The following is a 24,730-nucleotide window of genomic DNA, read 5'->3' as shown; positions in this document are numbered from 1 at the left end:
TGACTCATTCATTAGTTTACTTATGCATGGATTTTTGTGATTGTGTGTCATTTTGGGCACCTTTTACAGAATCCAGGAGGGGTTGGTGTCTACTTTGCCTTTTGATTCTCACTACAGGGAGTGCAAAGGTGACATTGGGGAAAGTCCCCCATAGCTGTGAAGCCTCCCCATGTTCACCAGTCTTGTTTTCTGGAGCGCACATGTCACTAATGAGCATTACAGCTGCCACACCTGTATCCACCGGTAAGGTGGATATGTTGGTATCACTGCTGTCTAGTTCAAGGGACATGTACTGACCAAGGCTCTAAGAAGAGGCAGTGCTCTCTGTCAGAGAAGCAAGCCACTCAGGGACCAGCACTATTATGAGAACACTCAAAGGAGTACCTTTGTGGAAGTAAGGAATAAGAGGTTAGCTTTCATAAACTACAAAAGATCGTAGAAAGAGGAAGACAGTCAAAAATATCTTGAAAAGTTAAGAGAGACTGGTCAAGTAGTCAGGAAAGCAAAATGCAAATGGAAGAAAAAATAGCCGAAAGTAAAATGGGACGACAAGACTTTTTTAGATATATCGGTGATAGGAAGAAGTGCAAAAGTGGCATTGTGAGACTCAAAAGTGAAGGGGAGAAATATGTAGATGCTGATAAAGAAAAGACTGAATTGCTTAAACATATTTCTGTTCTGTGTTCACGGCTGAAGATCTGGGAGCGGGACCGCAGAAGACAATTGCAAATAGGGATGGTAGAGTGGTAGACCCTCTACCCAAAAGTGGAAGTAAGGCAGACATTGGGAATTACAGATTAGATTAGATAAATCCGACTTCTGTGGTAAGCAAATTAATACAAATGCTTTTAAAATAGAGAATGGTGATGTTTCTGGAATCCGGTGGAGTACAGGACCAGAGGCAACATGGATTCATTAGAGGTAGGTCGTTAGACAAATCTGATCAATTTCTTTGACTGTGTGACCACAGAACTGGGTAGAGGGAGTGTGCTAGTTGTGGTGTATTTAGATTTTAGCAAAGCCTGAGTGTTCCACACAGAAATCAAATAAATAAACTGAGTGCTCTTGGGATGGGCCCCAAAGTGACGGGCTGGGTCAGGAACTGGTTAAGTAGAAGACAAAGGGTAGTGGTCAATTGAGATTGTTCTGAGGAAAGAGATGTTACCAGTGGTATGCCTCAAGGTTCTGTTCTTGGGCTTGTTCTTTTTAACATTTTTATAAACAATATTGCTGAAGGGCTGTCAGGTAAGATTTGCCTCTTTGCGGATGATACCAAAATCTGCAAGAGTAGACACCCCCAGGTGGTGTGAATAACATGAAGACAGACCTAGTGAAGCTTGAAAAATGGTCTGAAATCTGGCAACTAAAACTTATTGCTAAAAAATGACAAAAGAGCGGGACTTGGGTGGGATTGTATGTAATGGCCTTAAGATGGCCAAACAAGTTGAAAAGATGACAGCAAAAGTTAAAAGGATGCACAGGAAGAGGTATGGCCAGTATGAAAAAGGAGGTATTGATGCCCCTATATAAGACTCTGGTGAGACCTCATTTATAATATTGTGTACAATTCTGGAGGTCTTACCTTCAAAAAGATATAAAAAGGATGGAGTTGGTCCAGAAGTAGGCTACTAAAATGGTGCATGGTCTTCGTCATAAGGTGTATGGGGACAGACTTAAAGATCTCAATATGTACAACTTTAGAGAAAAGGCGGGAAAGGGGAGATATGATAGAGACATTTAAATACCTAAGTGATGTAAATGTACATGAGTTGAAGCCCTTTCATTTGAAAGCTCTGAAATGAGAGGGCACAGGATGAAGTTAAGAGGCTCCAGAGTAATCTAAGGAAATACTTTTTTACAGAATAGGTAGTAGATGTATGGAACAGTTTCCCGGAAGAGGTGGTGGAGACAAAGATTGTGTCTGAATTCAAGAAGGCGTGGAATAGGCACATGGGATCTCTTAGAGAGAGGACGAGATAATGGTTACTGCGAATGGGAAGACTAGATAGGCCATTTGGTCCACTAACACCTCCTAGGTCAGGCTTAGCTGAGAGACCTCAGTTTGTGGAAATGGCTAACAGAAACCTGCAGTGCTTAGGCTCCCACGCCATCCTCCTTGAACTTTAAATGTGTTTACCTTAGAGGTTTACTCCTGAATACAATCTCAGGTTAAAAGCTCAATAGCACTAACCAGTAGAACCAAACAAGCTGAAGCAAACCAATTCTCAACTGGTTTCAGGCAAAAACACCATTGACTGGTGACCTGAAAAGGAGGCTAGACAACTGAGCAAAAATCCCACTGACAATCCTGTGTAAGAAATAGCAGTGAGGGAGGGGAGGAGGTCTGGAGGGAAGAGGCTCCAATTTGCACTAGTGGGCCCTTGAAATTTTCTACAGCCATTGCAAGAGCTCAGGCCCGATTCTTGCTCTTTTCAACTTCTTATTTCACAGTATGTGCTTACCGTCTGTTTCCCTGCTGAAACTTTCTACACATTTTAGTATATTTGACTATTATACCATTTTCTGTTAAAGTTGTACTTTTCAAAGATTTTTGATGTAACTAATTTTCAAAATGTACTAAAATAAAAAGTAAACATGGGTTCAATCAGCATTTTATTAAAATCATTCATTTAGATTTGTAAAAAAAAAAAAACAAAAAACCAACAGTTTCTCTAAGCATACACAAAGCTCTTGATCCTGTATAAACAAGGAATGGAAACCAGCCTCCACCCCCCACCCCATAAAATTATACACACAAAACTAACAGTTTTAGATTGGTTTAATTTTGAAGTGTAAACCAATGAGACTGAAGACGAGACACTTGAGATCTTGCACCAGATAATAAAACACTCGCAAGCCTTCGGGATCCCTGGAAAAAACACACACAAAAATCAAAATCAGCACAGAAGAAACATAGCTGGCTCTGAAATCAAAGATGATTTTAAAACGCTTGTCTATATGTCAATATTGAGGAGGAAAGACCTCCAATATGTGGATGTATGTTCCAGTGAAACTACTTAAACGAGCTTCCAGAGGGCGTGATAGGGTTCAAGAAGGGATTGGACAATTTTCTGAAGGAAAAGGGGATAGAGGGGTATAGATAGAGGATTACTACACAGGTCCTGGACCTGTTGGGCCGCCGCGCGAGCGGACTGCTGGGCACGATGGAACTTTGGTCTGACCCAGCATAGGCACTTCTTATGTTCTACATTACAAGAGTGTTTAAAAACTAAAAAGACAGAAGGCCCAATATTCAGGGCCAAAATCAAAAAGAAAAATACATCCAAACAAGCAGCATGGATTTGGTTTTGGAAAACCTGCAGTTTAAAAAAAAATTTTCTTCCCTAAGAATCACAAGTCCCCCGGCTGGCCAACTGTCTAGCAGGGTGGCTCTCTGGTCAGCACATCATCCCTTGTGAGGTGGTTACTCTGCCCATCTCCTCTCAGGCCCCATAAGCATGAGCCTGCACTACTCACAAGGACGACTTACTTGGACTGATTTACATCAATCAGGGAACCGATTTTTGACGTCGTGAATGAAATGTGCTCGTCACCAATAACAATCTCCAGCTCCTGGAAGAAAAAATATTTGAGGAAGGTGTATCATCAGCCAAAACAGCAAACCAAGGGCCAGATGCACAAAACACGGTTGTTAAGACTGTGTGAGTTGCTGTTGGCAGACCAACATGCTAGATCTGTTGGCTTTTCCGATTCTGGCAGGCAAGTTTAGGGCATCGATCGGATGCCTGGTTTTATCAGAAAAACCATGCACTGAACCCTTTTAGTGCATCAGGTTGGCAATTACGCAGTTGCTAAACCACTTTGGCAACGATCGTTAGTGCATCTAGCCCCTAGTTTACTACTAAAAAATCAGTTGCAATGAACATTTAACATTTCTTTTTGAGGGGCACAAAGGCATCCATCTGCCACAGACATGATGTCCCTTGTGGTGTGCTGTCCGCTAGAGGCTCTCTTCTCGAATGGCTGCCTGAATAGCCAGCTCCCAGGAAACTTTTTCATAACTCTTTTCTACTTCAATTCTTTGACTGCATTAGAACATAAACCCTTTTAGAACACAACTGGAGCTGAACCAATAAAATCTGACTTTACAAAATGCGATGGGTCATCAACTGGATCCTTTCACATTACGTCTAGAGGACTTTTTATTCATGTGTTTCCACATGTAATTGATTTTGAGTTTATAGAAATAAAGGATTGTTTGTCTCAAGGTTGACATGTTCTATCCCACTCCCCACTTCTGCTCTTTCTATTGGACTTTACTTGGGGTTTCCGTTCACTTTCCTTTGTTCTACAAAATGTGATCCACCATGTCCAACCAAATTGCCGGTGTTAGTCTATATTGCGGTCTCTAATGAGCGAAATACTACAAAGCAAGGACCTGCTTAAATAAGCGCAAAGTGCTTACCAAAATTAAAGCGGAGCTTGACGGTATGAAAAGCACAAAAATGAAAATAAATTCTGGAAAGTAGAATGGCATGGAATGCAGATCAAACACAGACACTCCAATGCCAGTATAAAAAGAAGTTCCATCTTGAGAAAGAAATCTTGAAGACTTAAACAATAAATCACGATGAATAATCTCAGAATACTTGGTCTACCCAAGCGATATGATCCACTGACCTTTTCACAAACTATTTTGCCAAAACGTTTAAACCTAAGCTTCAATGCGTCCTGATTGATAAAGCGCATCCAAAAACTCCAGCTCGAACTTACAGATGTAGACTCCTCCTCCTACAATATTAAAAACTCTGGAAATATTATCAAAGGCAAGGCTCCGTTTCAGACTATCTGATGCTGCCAACTGGGATCGCTCCTGTCTGGACCCCAATAAAGACAAGGGAACATTGCAGGGGGGTTACCGGAGAGGTGCACTGCACATTGTGGGGTATTTCTAGATGGGAGAAATGATATTGAAAAGAGCTTCCAAACTGGGGAGGGGCATGAGATATGGGGCACTTTTTGGGAGGGGGGGGGGACAACTAAGAGAAGCCCCTTTAAGCAGTGCCGGGAATCAACTAGCTGTAGTGTGTGGTGCAGTGGTTAAAGCTACAGCCTCAGCACCCTGAGGTTGTGGGCTCAAACCCATGCTGCCCTCTGGGACCCTGGGCAAGTCACTTAATCCCCCCATTGCCCCAGGTACATTAGATAGATTGTGAGCCTGTCGGGACAGACAGGGAAAAATGCTTGAGTACCTGAATAAATTCATGTAAACCGTTCTGAGCTTCCCTGGCAAAACACTATAGAAAATTGAATAAATAAATCAAATCTTCATAACAGCAGAGAAATTATTAGAGGTAAACACCCTTCCTCCTCTAAAATCTCACAGCACAAGGTATTGCATATTTCAAACACATCTTCTATGTCACAAACTCTGATCAGTAACCCAAGTACGAATTCTGTATTTGTACCCATGAGCTAAGTGTAGCATTCACCATATAGTACATTTTTATTTCCTTCTTAACGATGCCCATCAGGACGCAGCCTCATGGCTTCAGGTTATTTATCAGTTGACCATAAAGATCCGTGATGCTAAATCAAATTAAAAGCATAACATTTTTAAACAAAGTCCTAGAACAACCATTTTGGAGAGAAAGCGCCCATCGCTCACCTGCCGGCCTACTCTGTCTGGGGGAGGCCACAAGGCATCGTCTTCTTTTGTTATTTCACTGTCATCTATTATTCTCTTCAATTCTTCCATGACACTTTTATGCACATATGCCTAGAAAAATACGACAATGGATAACATACAAAAAAAAAAAAGAGTGAGACTGCAAGACTTTGAGAGAAAAATAGATCAGAAATGCACAAGAAACGATGAAAAAATAAAGCTCTATGAAAAGCCTAAGAAACTGGACAAAGTATTGCGATACAAATCTCATTCTCAGCTGCTGCTAAGATAGATATTTGGAATGAGATGCTGCTTAGAGAATGACACGGTGACAAAATTCATCACCGTTCCCATCCCCGCGGATAACCGCGGGAAACCATCTTCATGTCATTCTTTAAGGAGAGAGGGAAGAATCAGAGTATGAATGGCCACAACCACTGACCCGCAAGCTTTGCTTTGAAGAATGCTGGTGTAGAAGGACCGAGGTTGAAACAGACACTACAGAATGACAGTCTCTGGTATCCAGAGCAGATATTGTGATGTCATAATCCCTCATTCCAAAAGTGCCTAAGAGCCAATCACATCAGTGATGTCACAATGGCTTCATTATCCTTGGCTCACATAAGAATCAGAGTATGAATGGCCACAACCACTGAACCGCAAGCTTTGCTTTGAAGAATGCTGGTGTAGAAGGACTGAGGTTGAAATAGACACTAAAAATGACATGGGATTATTTCCCGCGGTTATCCACGGGGACGGGAACGGTGATGAATTTTGTCACTGTGTCATTCTCTAATGCTGCTCTCTCTCTGCTCAATCTACCATTCATAAAATTGCATTTAACAAGCTGTTTGTTACTGCAGTAGGTGCCGCTCCAGTTTCAGCAGCTAACCAGCTCTAAGCAAGCAGAAGTGGGATTTTTAGGTCTAAGGTGTTTACAAATACCTGTTGCAGGTTTGATGGAAAGATTAGCCCAAGAACAGAAAACATCACTCTATATGTATGTTAAAAGGTTGCATCAGTGCAGGGATCATTTAAACCCCATGATAATGAAGGTATCGGTTATGAAACATAGATGCAAATAAATGTGCAAAAGACTTGAAAGCTAAGCACACAGGGGTCCTTTTATTAAGGTGCACTAACCGATTTAGTGCGTGCTAAATGCTACGGCACCCACAGAATATAATGGATGCCTTAGCATTTAGCAAGCCTTAATAAAACGACCCCATAGTTTTCTAGTGCAAGGGCTTCAACACAAGGTCTCAGGACAAGTGAAAAACTTGGCTCACTCGTCTATGACAGTTTTAATGAAAAATTCAGGTTTATTTCTTCTTCCTTCTGTGAGTATGAAGAAACCACAACTTGTGCTTAATTTGATGAAGTACGTTCATGAAAAAATAAGAGTGGAGAAGTAGCTTAAGGTTAGCACAGTGGGCTGGGAACTGGGCTCAATTGCCACTGCAATTCTTTGTGACCCTGGGCAAAATTACTCCATTTACCCCCCAGATACCACTAGGGACAGAGAAAGCAGCTGCGTAGAATATACAAATCACAGAAAGACAGTATATCAATTCCATGACCCTTTACCTTAGGGAAAAAAAAGCACCACCACACAGCTGAAGGGCTATGAAACGTAAACCATTGGATTGCACTTTTGTATAAAGGATGGCATTCCTTACATGTGCATATCTATATCTGCCTGCAACGTCCAAGTCCAAACAATGATATTTCTATACAGAACAGAATTACAGCACATGCACACATACTGATACAATTTGATTTCAGTGGAAAATATAGCTGCTGTCCATGTGTACTCTCCCATGTTTCCAAACATTTTCCACATGCAGTGTATTTGCATTCTCCTTGGTTAATGCCTTAGGGAGCAAAATGTATTTTACATTTGTGTTAGACAATGGGTCTGATGTGCATTGTTTATGTTTATTCAGGTTTTTGATTGAACGCTTTTTCGAAACTACAAAGCGTTGTACAAAATTTAAAATTAACATTTAAACAAAAATTTAACAAATAAAACTTACATTACTGTGATGACACATCTATTATTAATTGAATAATAATAAAAAACTACATGACTGACAACAAATACGTACTAGGTAAAAAGGACCGAAAAGCCCCTGGACACGAATAGGAAGAGGGGGAATTGGGAAAATAAATGTAAGAAACAAGATTAAGTTAATTACTAAAGCACAGTTGATCAGTTAAAAGCATCTTTAAAAAGAATGCACTTTAAATTGCTTTCAAATTTTTGTAAGTTTTTTCCATTTTTAAGTGTAAAGGAAGAGTAGAGATCTGAGCTAAAAGTTCAGTGGCCCAGTTGTCTAACACAAATTTAAAAGCAATTTTGCTCCCTAAGGCATTAACCAAGGAGAATGCAAATACACTGCATGTGGGAAATGTTTGGCAGCATGGGAGAGTGCACATGGACAGCAGCTATATTTTGCACTGAAATCAAATTGTATCAGTATGTGTGCATGTGCTGTAATGCTGTTCTGCATAGGAATATTATTGTTGGCAATTTCTGCATAGCACGCTTGACCTGGGCGGATTCAAAGCTAAGTATATTTCATGACCAACTTTTTGGAAATCAAGTATAAAGTACATTCAAACATTATTGCTTAGACATATACTATCTGGATGTTTGATAAGAGATTGTGTGAAAATTCAAAAATCACTCTCTCAATCACGTTTGATTTTGCATACTTAGGGGTCCTTTTACTAAGGCGCGCTCGCCGTTTTAGCGTGCGTTAAATATTAGCGCGTGCCTTAGTTAAAAGACCCCCATAGTGTACCGTGAAATCCAATGATGTTTCACAGCAAGTTACCCATTTGGGTAAATGAAAATTAACTTTCTTGTACAGGGATTTCTGCGTAGAGTTATTTGATTCATTTTTATATTGAAGTAAAGTGTTGTATATGAGAAAGTATTTCTCTTCTCTTTTTGCATTGAAAGATTTTTTTGATAAATACTGCTAGTCATCTTTCTTTTGGTGGGTTTGTTAGTAAAAACGTATTAATTGCAACATATTCTCCATGCACATTCTCTGCCTAGTTATCACCCAACACAAAATGCCTTTAAAACATGAATTAGTGCGTACTAACCACTAAAATAATGCAAAACCAATTGATGCATTTGTGCAAAAGCAGTTAACATGCACTAATTCATATATTAAAGTGCATAAAGCATATTAGTAAGGATCTCAAAATATATTAGTAAAAACAGTAAATAGAATGAAATCAAATAAGAAAGCAAAACAGGCCAGAAACATTAGTATGCAGATATTCAAATCTATTTTGTTTTTATTTACCTGCATTTGCTTTATGTGCATAAATAAATAAACACAAAATGCACATCTAAAGGGATCTCTCAAGTTCAGCTAGCTTAGAATCAATGCACAAAAAAATTAGTTACCTCTTTTCTGATCATGACATCGTTCTTGTAATTGCTATTGTTAGCGTATCTCAATTTTCCTGTCAAAAACAGTAATGTTTGAAAAATCACATCATCAAAATACCAATGATACATAAAAACTGTTCCAATTCATACTTTCTGAGAGCCTCTGAAGCTCAAGATGCTTTAAAAGACATGACTGAAAATCGAGTAGATTTGGATTTTAGATTTACCGGTAATTGGGAAACCTTTCCTAGTTTAAGCTTAAGGCAAGTTCCATTCAGATTTGAAGTTGTAATGGAGAGTTAAGCAATTTGCTCAAAAGGTCACATGCAGCATCAGTGGAAGAATGATTTGAACCCGGGCTAAACTAAACTTTAAGTTTATATACTGCATCCTCTCCACGGAAGTGGAGCTCGGCACGTAACCACTAAGAACACAATGCTGCTAAAATCAGTCAGTTTCAAGATGGAGATTTTAGCAGAAATCTGTAAGTTAAATTTGAAGTCTCCTGAAGTTTGATATTTTTTATCTTGAAAGAAACAGGCAATTTTTCTTTCTATTCTATATATTAGAACTTGAATAGAAAAAAAAAATCTACCTGTAAAATGAATATGTGAAATGCTATGTTTACTTTATTTACAACTATGAAGCTAATCAACCAAAAGTAGCATTTATCATCATCAAGAAATAGTACTGCAAAGTTACTACTATTTATTTCTATAGTGCGCTACCAGGCGTACAAACATGGAAGAGAATCCCTGCTTGAAAGAGCTTACAATCTGGTCAAGACAGACAAACTGGACAAGAAGGTGCATCAATGCACAGTGCTCAGGTGGAGGAATTAGACAGAACAAGACAAGACAGATACTGGTGCTTAGAAGGTGGGTTGGAGCTTGGAAATGAGAGTATTTTTAAAGAAGTGGGCTTTGAATCTGGATTTGACTACTAAAAATAGTTTCTTAAAAGAGTAAATCTTTAACAACTCATCTGTCTGCATCTTGCTCATCCTACCTGCTGACAGTGGCCAGACAAAACGGAGACAGATAAGTTGATAAATATTTACAAGGGGGGTGCTGAAAAGTTCCCAGCCCAATCAACTTTCTAAATTGTGAGCATTATTTTGCTACTGTAGCTGAAAAGAGTGTTATTTTATTTTGCAGAATCGTAATACTATGGGTTTTTTTACATGGTTTTAGATCATTGAATAAACCACGTCAATGAAAAGTGTGAAATTTTCAAGTGTGAAACTCCGAGCTGTCATGAAGATTCTATTCCTACAGAAGAAGACTCCAAAGGAAATCCATGAATGTATGATGCAAACATTGAGTAACAAATGCCCATCATATTCCACAGAGAAGTGGTGTGCAAACTTTCAGCATGGAGATTTTGAGATTGAAGATGCAGCAAGGTCTGGGAGGCCTCAAACGTTGTCCTGAAATTGTTGACCATGTCCATGACCTGATTTTGACAGATTGGCAAATATCAGCTAAAACAATTGCTGAGACACTGCAGATATTCAGGGAATGTTGGATATATAATTCACAAGCAGCTAGGTTTGCAGAAGCAGTCAGCCAAATGGATGCCAAAATGTCTGAATGCTGATGAGAAACAACATTGAGTGGACACAAACAGTTAATACAGAATACTACTGTAACCTGCTGTGCCAATTAAAGGAGGCATTGAAATAAAAAAGGAGAGGGAAGCTGTGGAATGGAGTTCTCTTTTTGCAAGACAACACGCCTGCTCACAAGGCTGACAAAATGATGGATGTTTTGACAAAGTTGGGGTTTTAGTGCACAGACTACCCACCCTACTCACCAGATCTTGCTCCAACTGACTATTTTCTGTTTCCAAACCTTAAAAAAAGTTTGAAAGGGCTACAATTTTTGAGCGATTTGGAGAGTGACTGCAGCAGAGGAGCAGTACTTCAATGACCAGAGTATTTTTTGGAAGGGTTACAGAAACTTCATACATTGTATGCTAAGTGTGTTGAACGTAGGGGTGAAAATGTGGAATAACTTGTAAGTTTCCTGGCTCCACATCATTCCCTTCTTGGTTGAGCTGAGAACTTTTCAGCACTCCCTTCAACTCTTTTGTACCGATTTGAAGGATTTATGGGGGGGGGGGGGTTGACTGGACCGACTGCTTTGGACACATTCTATGCTTTACTTTATTAAGAACTTTAACTGAGACAATTGCATTAATATTGTTCGACCGAAGAAGAAAAGGTTCTACAGAAAATGTGCCATATGTAAAACGTGCAATCAATAATACTGCACTTTTTTTTCCCCAAAAGACTTTACATAAGCATTCATTCATGCCTAAGTCACACTGTTCCAAGAACGCCCAGCGCTTAAATACGTGACTTAAAGGGGAATGTTTGCCACCCGAGGAAAATCCTTAGTTAGGGTACGGGGACCTTAAATGTGTTCCTCACAGGCAGAGAAACCCCCCCTGAGCACGTTTTACATACAAGACCTCCACTAGAGCGCGTTCCTTTTCAGAAACCAGCCACCTGAATGCTAATTTGATCCTCAGATGCACCACTCCATGTTCAAACTATTAGCGTTGGTCATGAAACATGTCGGCGAAAGCAGCCCCTAACAGTGAACACAAAACTAAAGCTTAGGGCTCCTTTAACAAAGCTGCGTAGCGCGGGTTTAGCACGCGCTAAAATGCTGCGTGCGCTAAAAACGCTATTGCAGCTTAGTAAAAAGAGCCCTAAGTCTTTATGATTAAGAAATAAATTATATACATATAACTTATTAACATTAGTTTTTAAAACTATTATTGAAAGATTGAATAAAAAAATATAAGTTGATCCAGGGAAGATTTTGCACATCAAGCTTAACGTAATGAAATAGTTTTTGTTTTAAATGCATTTTTTATTAATTTTTTTAAGTAAATTTTACAAAACTTTCAAAGTAGCAACATCAGAAAGCAAAAAAAAAAAAAGAACCCCATCAGGTCATGCGTGTACATAAATATCTCTCCAACCAGGATCAAATAGCATGATAATTAATCAACCCGCATCCAGTACAACTTGTATGTGATAAAATCTAAAATCAAGAGGAAGAAAGAAGAATAATCAAATACAAAGAAAAATCAAGAGGAAGGAGTGAGGTTTTCCTTTCCATAGCAAGTGGAGTGGTGCATCTGAGGATCAAATGAGCATTCCGGTGGCTGGTTTCGAAAAAGGAACGAGGTCTTGTATGTGTAAAACGTGCTCAGGGGGTTGCGAGGAGCACGTTTAAGGTCCCCGTACCCTAACTAAGGCTTTTCCTCGGGTGGTAAACATTCCCCTTGAAGTCACGTATTTAAGCGCTGGGCGTTCTTGGAACGGTGAGATTTAGCTATCCCTTCCCCCCTCCCCCCCTTCCGGCAACGGGGAGCAGAACTCGTCGCGCGCTCACTCACCGTCCGGCCGGAACTCGAACTCCAAGAACTCGTGTCCGAATTTGCCCTTGTGCCCGACGTAGTAGCGCAGGTAGAAATCGCTGCCCATGACCGCGGTCTGCCAAGCACCGAGCCCCGCTGCCGCCGCGACCTGTCGCGGACGCACGGAATTGACGTCACCGGGGGGGCGACGCCGCTCCCAGGCGCCTCCGTCGGCGCGCCAGAAATGCGTCGGAGGGCGGCGGCGACGTCGAGAAACGTCAGCGTGGAAGCGCCGCGCTTCGCTCGGACCACGTGCTCGGGGCTCCTTTTCTGGGATTGGGGGGGGGGGGGTTCATTTGCTGTCTAGGTTTGCATGATTATTAATCATTTCTGGCCGCCTTATCTTATCTCTCTGTATAAGAATAAAATTATTATTATCTGAGGCTAATGCTGCTTTTGCCTTGGTGGCAGTGTTGGCCTGGGAGAAGCTGGCATTCATCGAGGCTGACTCCCCTCCCCCCCCGGGCTTGAAGATTGTACAGGGAATATTTGTGTCAGATTTTTAAAAATTAAGTTTTGAAGATTTTAAACGTCAGAGATGCTTCCTACCGTGGCCTATATTGCTGTAGGATTCATACGATAGCATTAAAGATAGGGAACAGAACCCATGGCAACAAACTTTAGGGCAGATGCACACAACTCAGTAAATCGGTACAAAACAGCAGCTGTCACAGCATTTTTATTTTACCAAGCGATGCTGAATAAACATGCAGATTAGATGCACCCCGAGTGGTAAAAGAGGGCGCTCAGACCTGTCGCTTCTATCTCTTCAATATCACCAAAATTCGACCCTTCCTCTGAGCACACTACCCGGACCCTTGTCCAAGCTCTCGTAACCTCACGCTTAGATTATTGCAATCTACTTCTAACTGGTATCCCACAGTGTCGCCTCTGCCCCTTGCAATCTGTTCAAAACTCTGCCGCGCGACTCATCTTCTACCAACCTCCCTAAGCTCATGTCACTTCACTGGCTCCCTATCTGCCATGGCATACAGTTCAAGATCTTATTGCTGACCTACAAGTGTGTTCGTTCTGCTGCCCCTCTATATCTCTCCTCACTTTTTATACACCTGCCAGAGAACTTTGTTCCTCAGATAAGTCGCTCATAGCTTTACCCTTCTCTGCCCTGCCAATTCCAGACTAGAGAGTTGTGCGGGGACAGAAATCCCGTCCATCCCCATTGGGATTCTGCCTGTCTCCGCCAGAATCTCCTCCGTCCCTGTGAGGAATCTCCTCTGTGCTTATCTACACTCGAGGCTAAATGTAGCAACCAGTGGAAAAAGTAAGGATCACTGCAGATGCAAACTAGGAAGACAGGTGCAGTGTTGTCACTAGGTTTCACAGTAGAATTCACAACAAAAGAACTGAATACAAATCTAAATCACTAAAAGCCAGCCCAAAAGGGATAAGGGTGTGGCAGGTGCTGGGTGGGGCGGGGGAACCTGTATTGGAGAAAAGCATGCAGTACATGGAATAATTTACATCCCTTTGTGTGTACACACATCATGCAAAGACATATATCAGTGATGGACAGAAAATAAGAGGATACAGAGAATTTTGAAAAAACATTTTTCTAATGACCGTTTCAATGTATCAATGTTTCTAGATTGCAGTTGCTGGAACTCCCTTTCTTATGTAAATATATTGGGGCATTTTTTAGGGGAGGGAGATTCAGTATGGTCTGGACCATTTTTAAACTCTTTGTTTTTCCCCATGCCAAGTTTGGGTCCATTTCATTAAGGTTTTGGAGAGTTATGTGGTCCCTAGCCTGACATTTTCAACCCCTTAAAAAAAAAAAAAAAGTATGCAGTTGTTTACACACACAGTTGTAAACTGGTGTCATGAAGATGATCACATTGTTTCTGTTTCTTTAATAATTTTTATTGATAAATAATGCAGCCAAAGCCATAACAAGATTTCACCTAGGGCTTGATTCACTAAAAATAGCAACTCAATTGCTGCTGGCCGATTTTCCAACAGCAATTGATTCACTATCAAGTTTGCATGCAAATGCTTTGCTTTTTTTAAAACATGGAACAGATGTTCTGCGTGCCATCTGTCCCATTAAAAAGTCCCCCCCCCCATGCTAGCCCTCTCGAGCCACCGTCCCCCTCCCCCTTGAACCCCAAAAAGATGGCAAGAGGGATGCCCCCTCCCCCTCCAGACTCCCGTACCTTGAAGTTGGGAGCAGGAGGTACTGAAAACAACCTCCTGCTCTTCCTGACAACACCATTGGGTCTTAGGCCTCTCCCTGGTGCATCATGTGATGCACAGGGAAGGGCCTAAGATCCTGATTGGCACAGACATCTCAGGTTTCGCCCTTGGGAGGGGCCTGAGGCATCTGAGCCAATCAAGGACTTCCTTAGGCTCCTTTCTCGATGACACTCCCCAGTGCATCATGCACCAAGGGAAGAGCCTGAGCCAATCGGGGCCTTAGGCCCCTTACAGTGAATCACATGATGCACTGGGGCAGTGTCAGGGAGGAGCAGCAGGAGGTGTTTTCAGTACCTCCTGCTTTCAACTTCAAGGTACGGGGGCACCGGGGCCTGGAGGGGGGCATCCCTGCTGCTGTTTTCCCACGATTGTCGGGGGCTGTTTGAGGGGTCAGAACTGTTGGCAGCAGAGGGGGACTTTTTTTTTTTTTAATGGGCAGATATTTTGCTCGTGTAATACACACAAAATATCCGTGCCATTGGAAAAAAAATGAAAATTAACAAACAGCCAGACCTGTCAGTAAAACAGTTACCAACAAATCTACAGCAATCGGGTTTTAGGATCGGTAAAACCCGATGCTAAATAGCCAAGCAATGTAAGTGGATCAATCGCTTGGCTATTTTGCATGGCTGGATTGGAAAATGGGTGATCGAGGGGGAAAAACACGGTGGGCCATTTAGTGAATTGGGCGGTTAGCAGCGATCGTCGCTAAATCTGTGAAAACAGGTTTGTCGATAATCGCTGATTTTAGTGAATTGTCTTTTTCCACCAGTATCCTGCAAAGCAACAGATTGGTGAACACTGCAGATTCTTATCAGTAAATTAGTGATGTTACCAGTTTGTATTTAATCAGAATTCTTTTTAACTGGGGAGCATATAAGATAAACAGCAGGCATAAGAGAAAATCCAGACAGCGAATGCATAAATTTTTTGACAACTTTGACTTTATCTTAATTCAAAGTGCAATGGAACTATATTTTAGCTGGTTTTAACATACCACAGAATACTGAATCGAACAGTGCTAAAATGTTTTTATCATGGATTCTTTAGCATTTTTTTAAACCAATAATAAGGGATGACTTGTGAGAATCTCTTGGCAGTGACTTAAACAGAGGGATTCAAGACAAAGTTAGACAAGTTCCTGCTGAACCAGAACGTACGCAGGTAGGGCTAGTCTTAGTTGGAGTGCTGGTCTTTGACCAAGGGCTGCCGCGTGAGCGGACTGCTGGACATGATGGACCACTGGTCTGACCCAACAGCATTAATTCTTATGTTCATAGGGCCAAAAAAAAATCTATGTAGTGTTCCCTAGGAACTAACCATTCCAACAGATCACTTACCTGCTTCATCTGCATGCAAGGCCAATTTTCATTCATTCCCATTCATCTCTCTCTGGGAAACGAAGCTGCGTATCCTCCTGCAATATTTTCTAGGCACACAGTGTATGTGCCAAATACAGTAAGACCTTTCTGTTTCTGACAAGAATGCATTCTTTCGGCGCTCCTGAGAATGCTGCTCCTTAGTCATCCAGGCCCTTTTGAGTTTTAATTACTATCTGAGCCTTGGCTAACCTGAGGGGCTGGAGCTTGAAGAGAGAATTAAACTCGCTTTTCTGACTGGCCACCAGGGTGCGCTAACTGCTAATTCATAGGGACAACCCAAGGAGACCAGAAACTACCAAAACGTTTTATTAGGTCTTTCCTCCACTTCATATATTTTCAGAGCATCGTGATGTGCATAATGATGACATGAAGAATGGATCTCAGACCTTCCTTGTTCATTCTTTTCCTAAATGTGCTGTGCTGTGCTGCTAAGAATGATAGAGTAGATCACAGGCCTTCATTACATATCTTTTATTAAGTATAAAACCATTCAGGCGCAGTAAAATAAAGCCCCATACAAAATGAAAAGTAATAACATTTGTACAAAGAAGTGCACTTTGTTAAAAGATAGAGACAAAAAAACAGTAACAGAATTCAAGAAAGCAGACAGGTATGCTCAGAGGATCCCTAGCTGCAAAGATGGTTCTGCCAGGGTGAATGGAAATACACCAGGAAATGAGGCAGGGGAGCCCCTCAGGCTCTTATCTGCCAACAGATTTTCTATTTCAATGAATCACTGGCGATGAAGCTCATCTTCGAAAGCAGCATAATCTAGATGGATAAGACAGTTCTCAGCACTTCAACAGCCGTCCCTTCCTTAAGTGGGTTATAAAATGTTAAAAACAGCAAATCCTTCCTACTACATAGTTTTTCTGCTGCTACCTTGATAGTGATCGGTTGTACTAATCTAGATCACACCACATTTGTGTTTGTTCCATGGTGTAAATTTTTAAAAAAGACATTCGTTCCACTGCCAACTTACAGAAGCACAGTGACATGAGTGAAAGAGCCATTGCAAGATCACTGTATTGAATCAGTGCTGGGCCGATACTGCTGCATAGAGAATGACATGGGGACAATTTTTTTCCCCCGTCTGCACGGGAACTAATTTTCCCGCCCCATCCCTGTGAGTTCTTTTCCTGCCCCTGCCTCATTCCTGCAAGCTTTGTCCCCATGTGCACAAACCTCAAACACTTTAAAATCCTAAGTAGCAACATTCTAGAGCTGAGATTGTGATGTCATAATGCCTCATTCCACCAATGCCACAGCTCCGTCCTCATCTGCACAAGCCTAAAACACTTTAAAATCATAAGTGTTCGAGGCTTGTGCGGTTAAGGCAGAGCTTACAGGAATAGGACAGGAACAAAACTCATGGGGATGGGACGGGGCAATTGAGCTGTCGGGACAGGCAAAAATTTGTCCCCGTGTAATTCTCCTGCAGATATAGGCTATCAGGCCCTGATTCTCCAAAAGTGCGTCCTGATTTTAGGCAGCTGTAGGCGTCCTACAGCTGTCTAATCAGCCAATCGGGATGCAGGTTTTTAAAAAAAAAAATGCTCCCCAGGCAGGCCTGAAGGCGCCTCCGGGAGCCTAGGGAGACCCGCAAGACGCCTAAGCTTGCCTAAGGGCCTTAGGCGAACCTAGGCAGCCCTACGCGTCTCCCTAGTAGAGGAAGAAACGCTTATAATGTAGGCCAGCAAAATGCCAATTGGCCAATGCCAATGCCAATTGGCCAATCAGACCGTAGACTTAGTTGGGATGGGCGGACCCGCTATGCCTAAGGCCTGATTGGTCCAGGCTTCTAGAGCCTGGGCTAATCAGGCCTTAGGCTTCGGCGGGATGGGCCGGGAAGGGGCGGGCCTGCCTCATTTCGACGAGGCGGGCCTACCAGCTGGACGGGCAAGAACCGTCTGGCCTGAAGAACAGGTTAGTTTGGGGGTTGTTAGCGCCGGGGGGTGCGTGGGTGCGTCTTCGGGCAGGAGGGATTGGGCACCCTCCTGCCTGCGATCCATATTGTCGGGGGGGGGGGGAGGGTGCGTCTTTGGGCAGGAGGGATTGGGGACCCTCCTGTCTGCGATCCATATTGTCGGGGGGAGGGTGCATCTTCGGGCAGGAGGGATTGGGCACCCTCCTGCCTGTGATCCATATTGTCGGGGAGGGCATCTTCTGGCGGGAGGGAGATCGGTAGTGTCGGACGGGGGGGCATCCGATCGGATACGCCGCGGCCCACTATACTTATAGCGGCAGAGAGATCCCTTGCCGTGATAAGTGTAGCGGGCCATGTCTAATCTAACCCGATTCTCTAACCCGTGTCTGTAACATGGACGCCGGTTACAGAATCGGGGTTTTGGTGTAGGCCGATTCTGAATAGGACGCCTCTCCCGGGCGTCCTATACAGAATCAGGGCCCCAGGCAGGCCTTCAATATAGGCGGCCTGCCTGGGGAGCATTTTTTTTTTTTAAACGTGCATCCCGATTGGCTGATTAGACAGCTGTAGGACGCCTACAGCTGCCTAAAATCGGGACGCACTTTTGGAGAATCAGGGCCTCAGTGTCTGCAGTGGTCAACTGCAAAATTAAAGCAACAGCGCCCACTACTGACTGCTAATTTGCCAAGTGCAACAACTAGGAGTTTGAGGATGAGTGATGGGGGATCGCTGGAGCCCCATTTAGACCCCACAGACTGGAGGATGAGGATGATGGGGACGGCACGGAGGTGGAGGAAAAGGATTGTTTTAATTTGTGGCTGTAACATTTTAAGAGTTTCAAAAAATATCTTTTTTTCTTTCGAAATGAAAGCTTATCCTTTTTATTAAGGCCTGACTTCTTTTTTTTTTTTTTTTTTTATTTATCAGATTTTTAAACATTATCATTTATACAAATAATAAAGAAAGGAAATTTACAGAAACAAGATAAAATTTCCTTGTAAATGCTTGATTAAATTGAAGAAAATGATTATGTTTATTGGGACTCTATTCAGTTAGAACAATTTTTGCAACATCATAAAGTTAGTTCTTCTTCTGGTACCACGTAATTAATATTTGGAGTTTTGAAAGTATCAAGGCACCATTTTATTTGATCATGATTATATTTGATTGTTTCTGATTAGTTTAAAGCCTGTTTGTACTCTCTCAATTTATGTGGGCTTGAGGAATCTATTGTAATAACCTTATGAGTTATAATTACTTTTCTTTATCTTGTTTCTGTAAATTTCCTTTCTTTATTATTTGTATAAATGATAATGTTTAAAAAAAGGCCTGACTTCTGATGGAAGTGAGGCAAGTGTTACACTTAAGAGCCACATGTTTTCCCGGTGTATTTCTGAAAGCCATGATGACCTGGAGCCGCGTTTCTCATCTCTTGCCATTTTACTGCTTAGCCCGACTCATCTCTAATTAGCATGTGCTGATTGATGGTCTTCACCTAATCATGCCTGCTCTCTGCCTTTTCCTCCAAATAAATGCCTTGATCTTTCACTTGTTCCCCTTACAGTACATGCACCAGCTTGCAAACATTTAGGACTCAGTAGGTCTTTGGCTGGAGACTCTAAACATTTCTTCACAGTGCTTGTATTCTGTAGTGAAATGGCTCCTGCATCATAAACCTAATTACAGCTGACAACTCAGACATCCCCCTTTAGAGTAAAGCTGGGCAGACTGGATAATCACCTTCTTCAGGGTCACAGGAAACACGAGGGGGTACTTCTGTACTGAAAGGGTGGTAAATGCCTGCACAGCCTTCCAGAGGAGCAGGTGAAAGCCAGAATTGTAACTGAATTTAAGGGTGCTTGGGCTAGATTCAAAAGAAAAATGATAGGAACGTGACAAGTGGAGCGGCACGGGAATTTATATTTTGCTCTACCCAGAGTAGTAGCGAACCAGAAATAAAGACAAGTGGGAAACTGGATGGACCAGTTGACCTTCTTTGTCTTGATTCTGCTTTAGAAAATCTGTCTTACTACTGAAGAATTTAATTCTGCCATTTGCTATATAATAGAGAATGACACAGTGACAAAATTCATCATCGTTCCCGTCCCCGCGGATAACCGCGGTAAACCATCTTCATGTCATTCTTTGAGGAGAGAGGGAAGAATCAGAGTACGAATGGCCTCAACCACTGACCCGCAAGCTTTGCTTTGAAGAATGCTGGTGTAGAAGGATTAGGATTGAAATAGACACTAGAAAATGACGTGAGATTATTTCCCGCGGTTATCCGCGGGGACGGGAACGGTGATGAATTTTGTCACCGTGTCATTCTCTACTATATAACTAGCTTGTTGCTATTATGTACAGTGATGGAAAGGGGGAGGAGGAGACAGGCAGATCAGAGAACGAGCATGTGTAGTGGATGAGGGAGAAGTTGTACACCACAGAATCCGTACCAAGCTTGGGCTCAGGTGTACTAAAGGAGCTTCTCAGGGGAGGAACGGGGCAGATGGTCTGTCACTGCAGAGTAGAACCTGCCATGTAATTTTTCCAGAAAAGCTCCTAAGGCAGCTGCATTTGTAATCCAGCTAAATCACAATGTAATCTAATTAATTAGTCATGCAGAGGCTTTTCCCAGCGTTACTTCCATTTTGTAAAGCTGCTGGTCAAGACTGAGCAAAGTCAGGATGGAGGGGTAATAGTAATGTACAGTGGACAATTAGTCTCAATGGCTTTGTCACCACCTACTACATATAAAGGAGAGAGGAGTTTCTAACTGGGCAGAAAAGAGTTCCCTGACCCAACCATTAGATGTACTTATCTCTGCAGAAATGATATCAACATGTGAGATGTAAACTGCTATCTAGAGAATGACACAGTGACAGAATTCATCACCGTCCCTATCAATAACCATCCCGCGTCATTCTTTAGTGTCTATCTCAACCTCAGTCCTTCTACACCAGCATTCTTCAATGCAAGGCTTCAGGGTCAGTGGCTGAGCCCATTCATACTCTGATTCTTATGTGAGCCAAGTATAGGATAGTGACGCCATTGTGACATCACTGATGAGGTTGACTCTTAGGCATTGGTGGAATGAGGCATTATGACATCACAATATCTGCTCTGGATACCAGAGACTGTCATTCTTTAGTGTCTATCTCAACCTCAGTCCTTCTACACCAGCATTCTTCAATGCAAGGCTTGAGGGCAAGTGGCTGAGCCCATTCATACTCTGATTCTTATGTGAGCCAAGTCTAGGACAATCAAGCCATTGTGACATCACTGACGAGTCTGGCTTTTATTGGTGAAATGAGGCATTATGACATCATAATATCTGCTCTGCATACCAGAAACTGTCATTCTTTAGTGTCTCTATCTCAACCTCAGTCTTTCTACACCAGCATTCTTCAATGCAAGGCTTGAGGGTCAGTGGTTGTGCCCATTCATACTCTGATTCTTCCCTCTCACCTTAAAGAATGACATGGAGATGGTTTCCTGCAGTTATCCGCAGGGGCGGAAACAGTGATAAATTCTGTCACCATCATTCTCTAACTTATACTACCAATGTCAGCACTTTTGTGAATGGCTACACCTCCAAGATCTGACAAAGCTTGCAAACAAGTCAAATGTTAACAAAAACAGCAGCAAATTACAGTATCCTTAACTTCTGCTTTCTTCATGATGACTGGTAGTTTCTGAGTATTATATTCTTGAGTTGATGAATAGTATAGCAGCATGAAGATGGCAAAAAAAAGCGTACTTAACCCATATCTTAAATAGGTTACTCCAAATTTGCAAACGTTAACAAGGAAAGAAGACAAAGAGGAACCATGGAAATACTGGTACTGCTGCAAGTGGTGATTTTATTAAAAGATACTGGGCTGGGGGAACAACGGCAGCCTTCACTGCACTTGGGAAAAGAAGCGATGTTAAGACAGTATAAAAAGATTTCAGGTTGGTGAACTGGTGAGGCCTGGCAGAAAACCAGTGGGCTCTACTGCTTCATATCCTCGGATCACCCTGGTGAAAAGTCAAGTCAAATTGAATTATGACTGCTGCCAATTTAAAAAGCCATCATTCTTCAAACTTAAAGAACTCAAACAATGACCCCCATTGTTTTCAAATTCAAGAGAAAAGCAGCAGCAGTAGACCCTGCCTTGGTTTAGGACAGCAATTCGCAACTTTCTCCTGTCCATCTAGCCAGTCAGGTCTTCAGGACTAAGCGCAAAACATAGAGGCAAAGAGCTGCAGAAGCCAAGCAGTGAACATCGCAGCAGATCAAACAGATGGACAGAGGAGACCCCATAGACATCATATACCTAGATTTCCAGAAAGCCTTTGACAAGGTGCCTCATGAACGTCTACTCCGGAAACTGAGGAACCATGGGGTGGACGGAGACGTGCATAGATGGATCAGAAACTGGTTAGAGGGTAGGAAACAGAGGGTGGGGGTAAAGGACCACTACTCAGACTGGAGAAAGGTCACGAGTGGTGTTCCGCAGGGCTCGGTGCTCGGGCCGCTGCTTTTTAACATATTCATAAATGATCTAGAAACAGGGATGAAGTGTGAGATAATAAAATTTGCGGACGACACCAAACTATTTAGTGGAGCTTGGACAAAGGAGGACTGCGAAGAATCGCAAAGTGACTTGGACAAACTAGGGGAATGGGCAGAGAGATGGCAGATGAAATTCAATGTTGAGAAGTGTAAAGTATTGCATGTGGAAAGCAAAAACCCGAGGTATAATTATACGATGGGAGGGATGTTATTGACTGAGAGTACCCAAGAAAGGGACTTGGGGGTGATGGTGGACATGACAATGAAGCCGATGGCACAGTGCGCAGCTGCCGCTAAGAGAGCGAATAGAATGCTAGGTATAATCAAGAAGGGTATTACAACCAGAATGAAAGAAGTTATCCTGCCGCTGTATCGGGCAATGGTGCGTCCACATCTTGAGTACTGTGTCCAGTACTGGTCACCGTACCTTAAGAAGGATATGTCGTTACTCGAGAGAGTTCAGAGGAAAGCGACACGACTGATTAAGGGGATGGAAAGCCTTTCATACGCTGAGAGATTGGAAAAACTGGGACTCTTTTCCCTGGAAAAGAGAAAATTAAGAGGGGATATGATAGAGATTTACAAGATCATGAAGGGCATAGAGAGAGTAGAGAGGGACAGATTCTTCAAACTTTCAGAACATAAAAAAACAAGAGGGCATTCGGAAAAGTTGAAAGGGGACAAATTCAAAACAAATGCTAGGAAGTTTTTCTTTACCCAGCGTGCGGTGGACACCCAGAATGCAATTCCAGAGGACGTTATAGGGCAGAGTACGGTACTGGGGTTTAAGAAAGGATTGGACAATTCTTGCTGGAAAAGGGGATAGAGGGGTATAGATAGAAATCTACTGTTCAGGTCCTGGACCTGTTGTGCCGCCGCGTGAGCGGACTGTTGGGCACGATGGACCTCAGGTCTGACCCAGTGGAGGCATTTCTTATGTTCTTATCAAATGTCTACGGAATTAGAGTGCATTACCCTTAATGTTATTGTGTTAACTACAATACACAAAATCAAATCGCACAACTTGACATGGCCATGTTTCACTCCATCAAGGGCTGCATCAGGAGGAATAAAATACCAGAAATGGGAGTGGGACTTGTATACTGCCTTTTTGTAAATAAATATGCCAAAATTAGTACTCAATACATATCACAATACAAAATGGTACTAATGTATAGTGCTGGAACCTTCTTGATTCATAAGGCTCAAAGTATAGCACTATCCAAATAGCAGCTACTTTTGTAGGAGAATTTTGTATGGACCTTCAGGATGTAACCAGGCATTTCATACTCCCGGCTACTCAGGTCTCCATCGGCCCAATATTTATTGAAACTTATCCATTTTGTTTTTATTTTTATTCATTCTTTTATACCTTTTGTAACTTTTCTTTAAAACTTTTTAGAGTGAAAAAACTTTTAAGAGTGAAATAACTACTTAGCTCACAGTAGATTATCATCTACACCACCTACAAAGGTATAAAAGAATGAATAAAAATATTGTATTGTGATATATTTTTGTAAATAAATACATATAACCAATTAGTAATATCAAAACGATCAGTAGCAATCATAAATAATAACTTTATTTTTTATATACCGCAATACCACAAACAGTTCAGAGCGGTTTACAGAGGAAGAGACTGTATACAAACCGCGATAGTACAAAAAAAAAAAAAAAACAACAAAACTTTCGAAATTCCATTAGCATGGTAAGATTAATCAAATATATCGGGAAGTATTTTAGAGACAATTGAAATACATTTGAAATATTTTGTTTGTTAAGACACATGTAAGCAAATAAAGGAGGACAAAAATAGACAAAATGTCTAAAATCTTAAATCATAAAGCTACGAATCAAAATATAAATGGATCTTTTTATTACTAATTGGTTATATCTATATTTACAGTATTTACTTCCTGATGCAGCTCTTGACAGGGTCATATGTTGTAGTTAATACAATAAAAACCAGGGGTAATCCATTCTTAAGGTTTCAGAACTATCCCAATGAATATCCATAAGATAAATTTGCATATATTGGAGACCCATTGTATGCAAATCTGTGCCATGTATATTTCATTGTGGTAATGCTGGAAGCCTGACTGGCTGGGTGGACCAGAAGAGGACTGAGAATCACTGGTATGGCTGCAGGTCATGCTAGAAAGTGTGACCTCAGTGT

General features: G+C 41.8%; 1 protein-coding gene across 1 annotated transcript; it reads right to left on the bottom strand.

The window, feature by feature from the left end:
• Positions 1-2,650: 2,650 nt before the first annotated feature.
• Positions 2,651-12,652, bottom strand: MAGOH (mago homolog, exon junction complex subunit). The gene is made up of 5 exons (XM_033915208.1): positions 12,456-12,652; positions 9,057-9,115; positions 5,630-5,740; positions 3,491-3,573; positions 2,651-2,869 (listed from the first exon to the last, which is right to left on the bottom strand). The coding sequence occupies exons 1-5, from the start codon at positions 12,541-12,543 to the stop codon at positions 2,770-2,772; spliced, it is 441 nt and encodes a 146-aa protein (XP_033771099.1). The 5' UTR covers positions 12,544-12,652; the 3' UTR covers positions 2,651-2,769.
• Between the last annotated feature and the right edge of the window lie 12,078 nt (positions 12,653-24,730).

This window comes from Geotrypetes seraphini, chromosome 12 (genome assembly GCF_902459505.1).
Source record: "Geotrypetes seraphini chromosome 12, aGeoSer1.1, whole genome shotgun sequence".
NCBI lineage: Eukaryota > Metazoa > Chordata > Amphibia > Gymnophiona > Dermophiidae > Geotrypetes > Geotrypetes seraphini.
The sequence above is the reverse complement of the archived record's forward strand: the minus strand, read 5'-3'. Positions and strand labels throughout refer to the sequence as shown.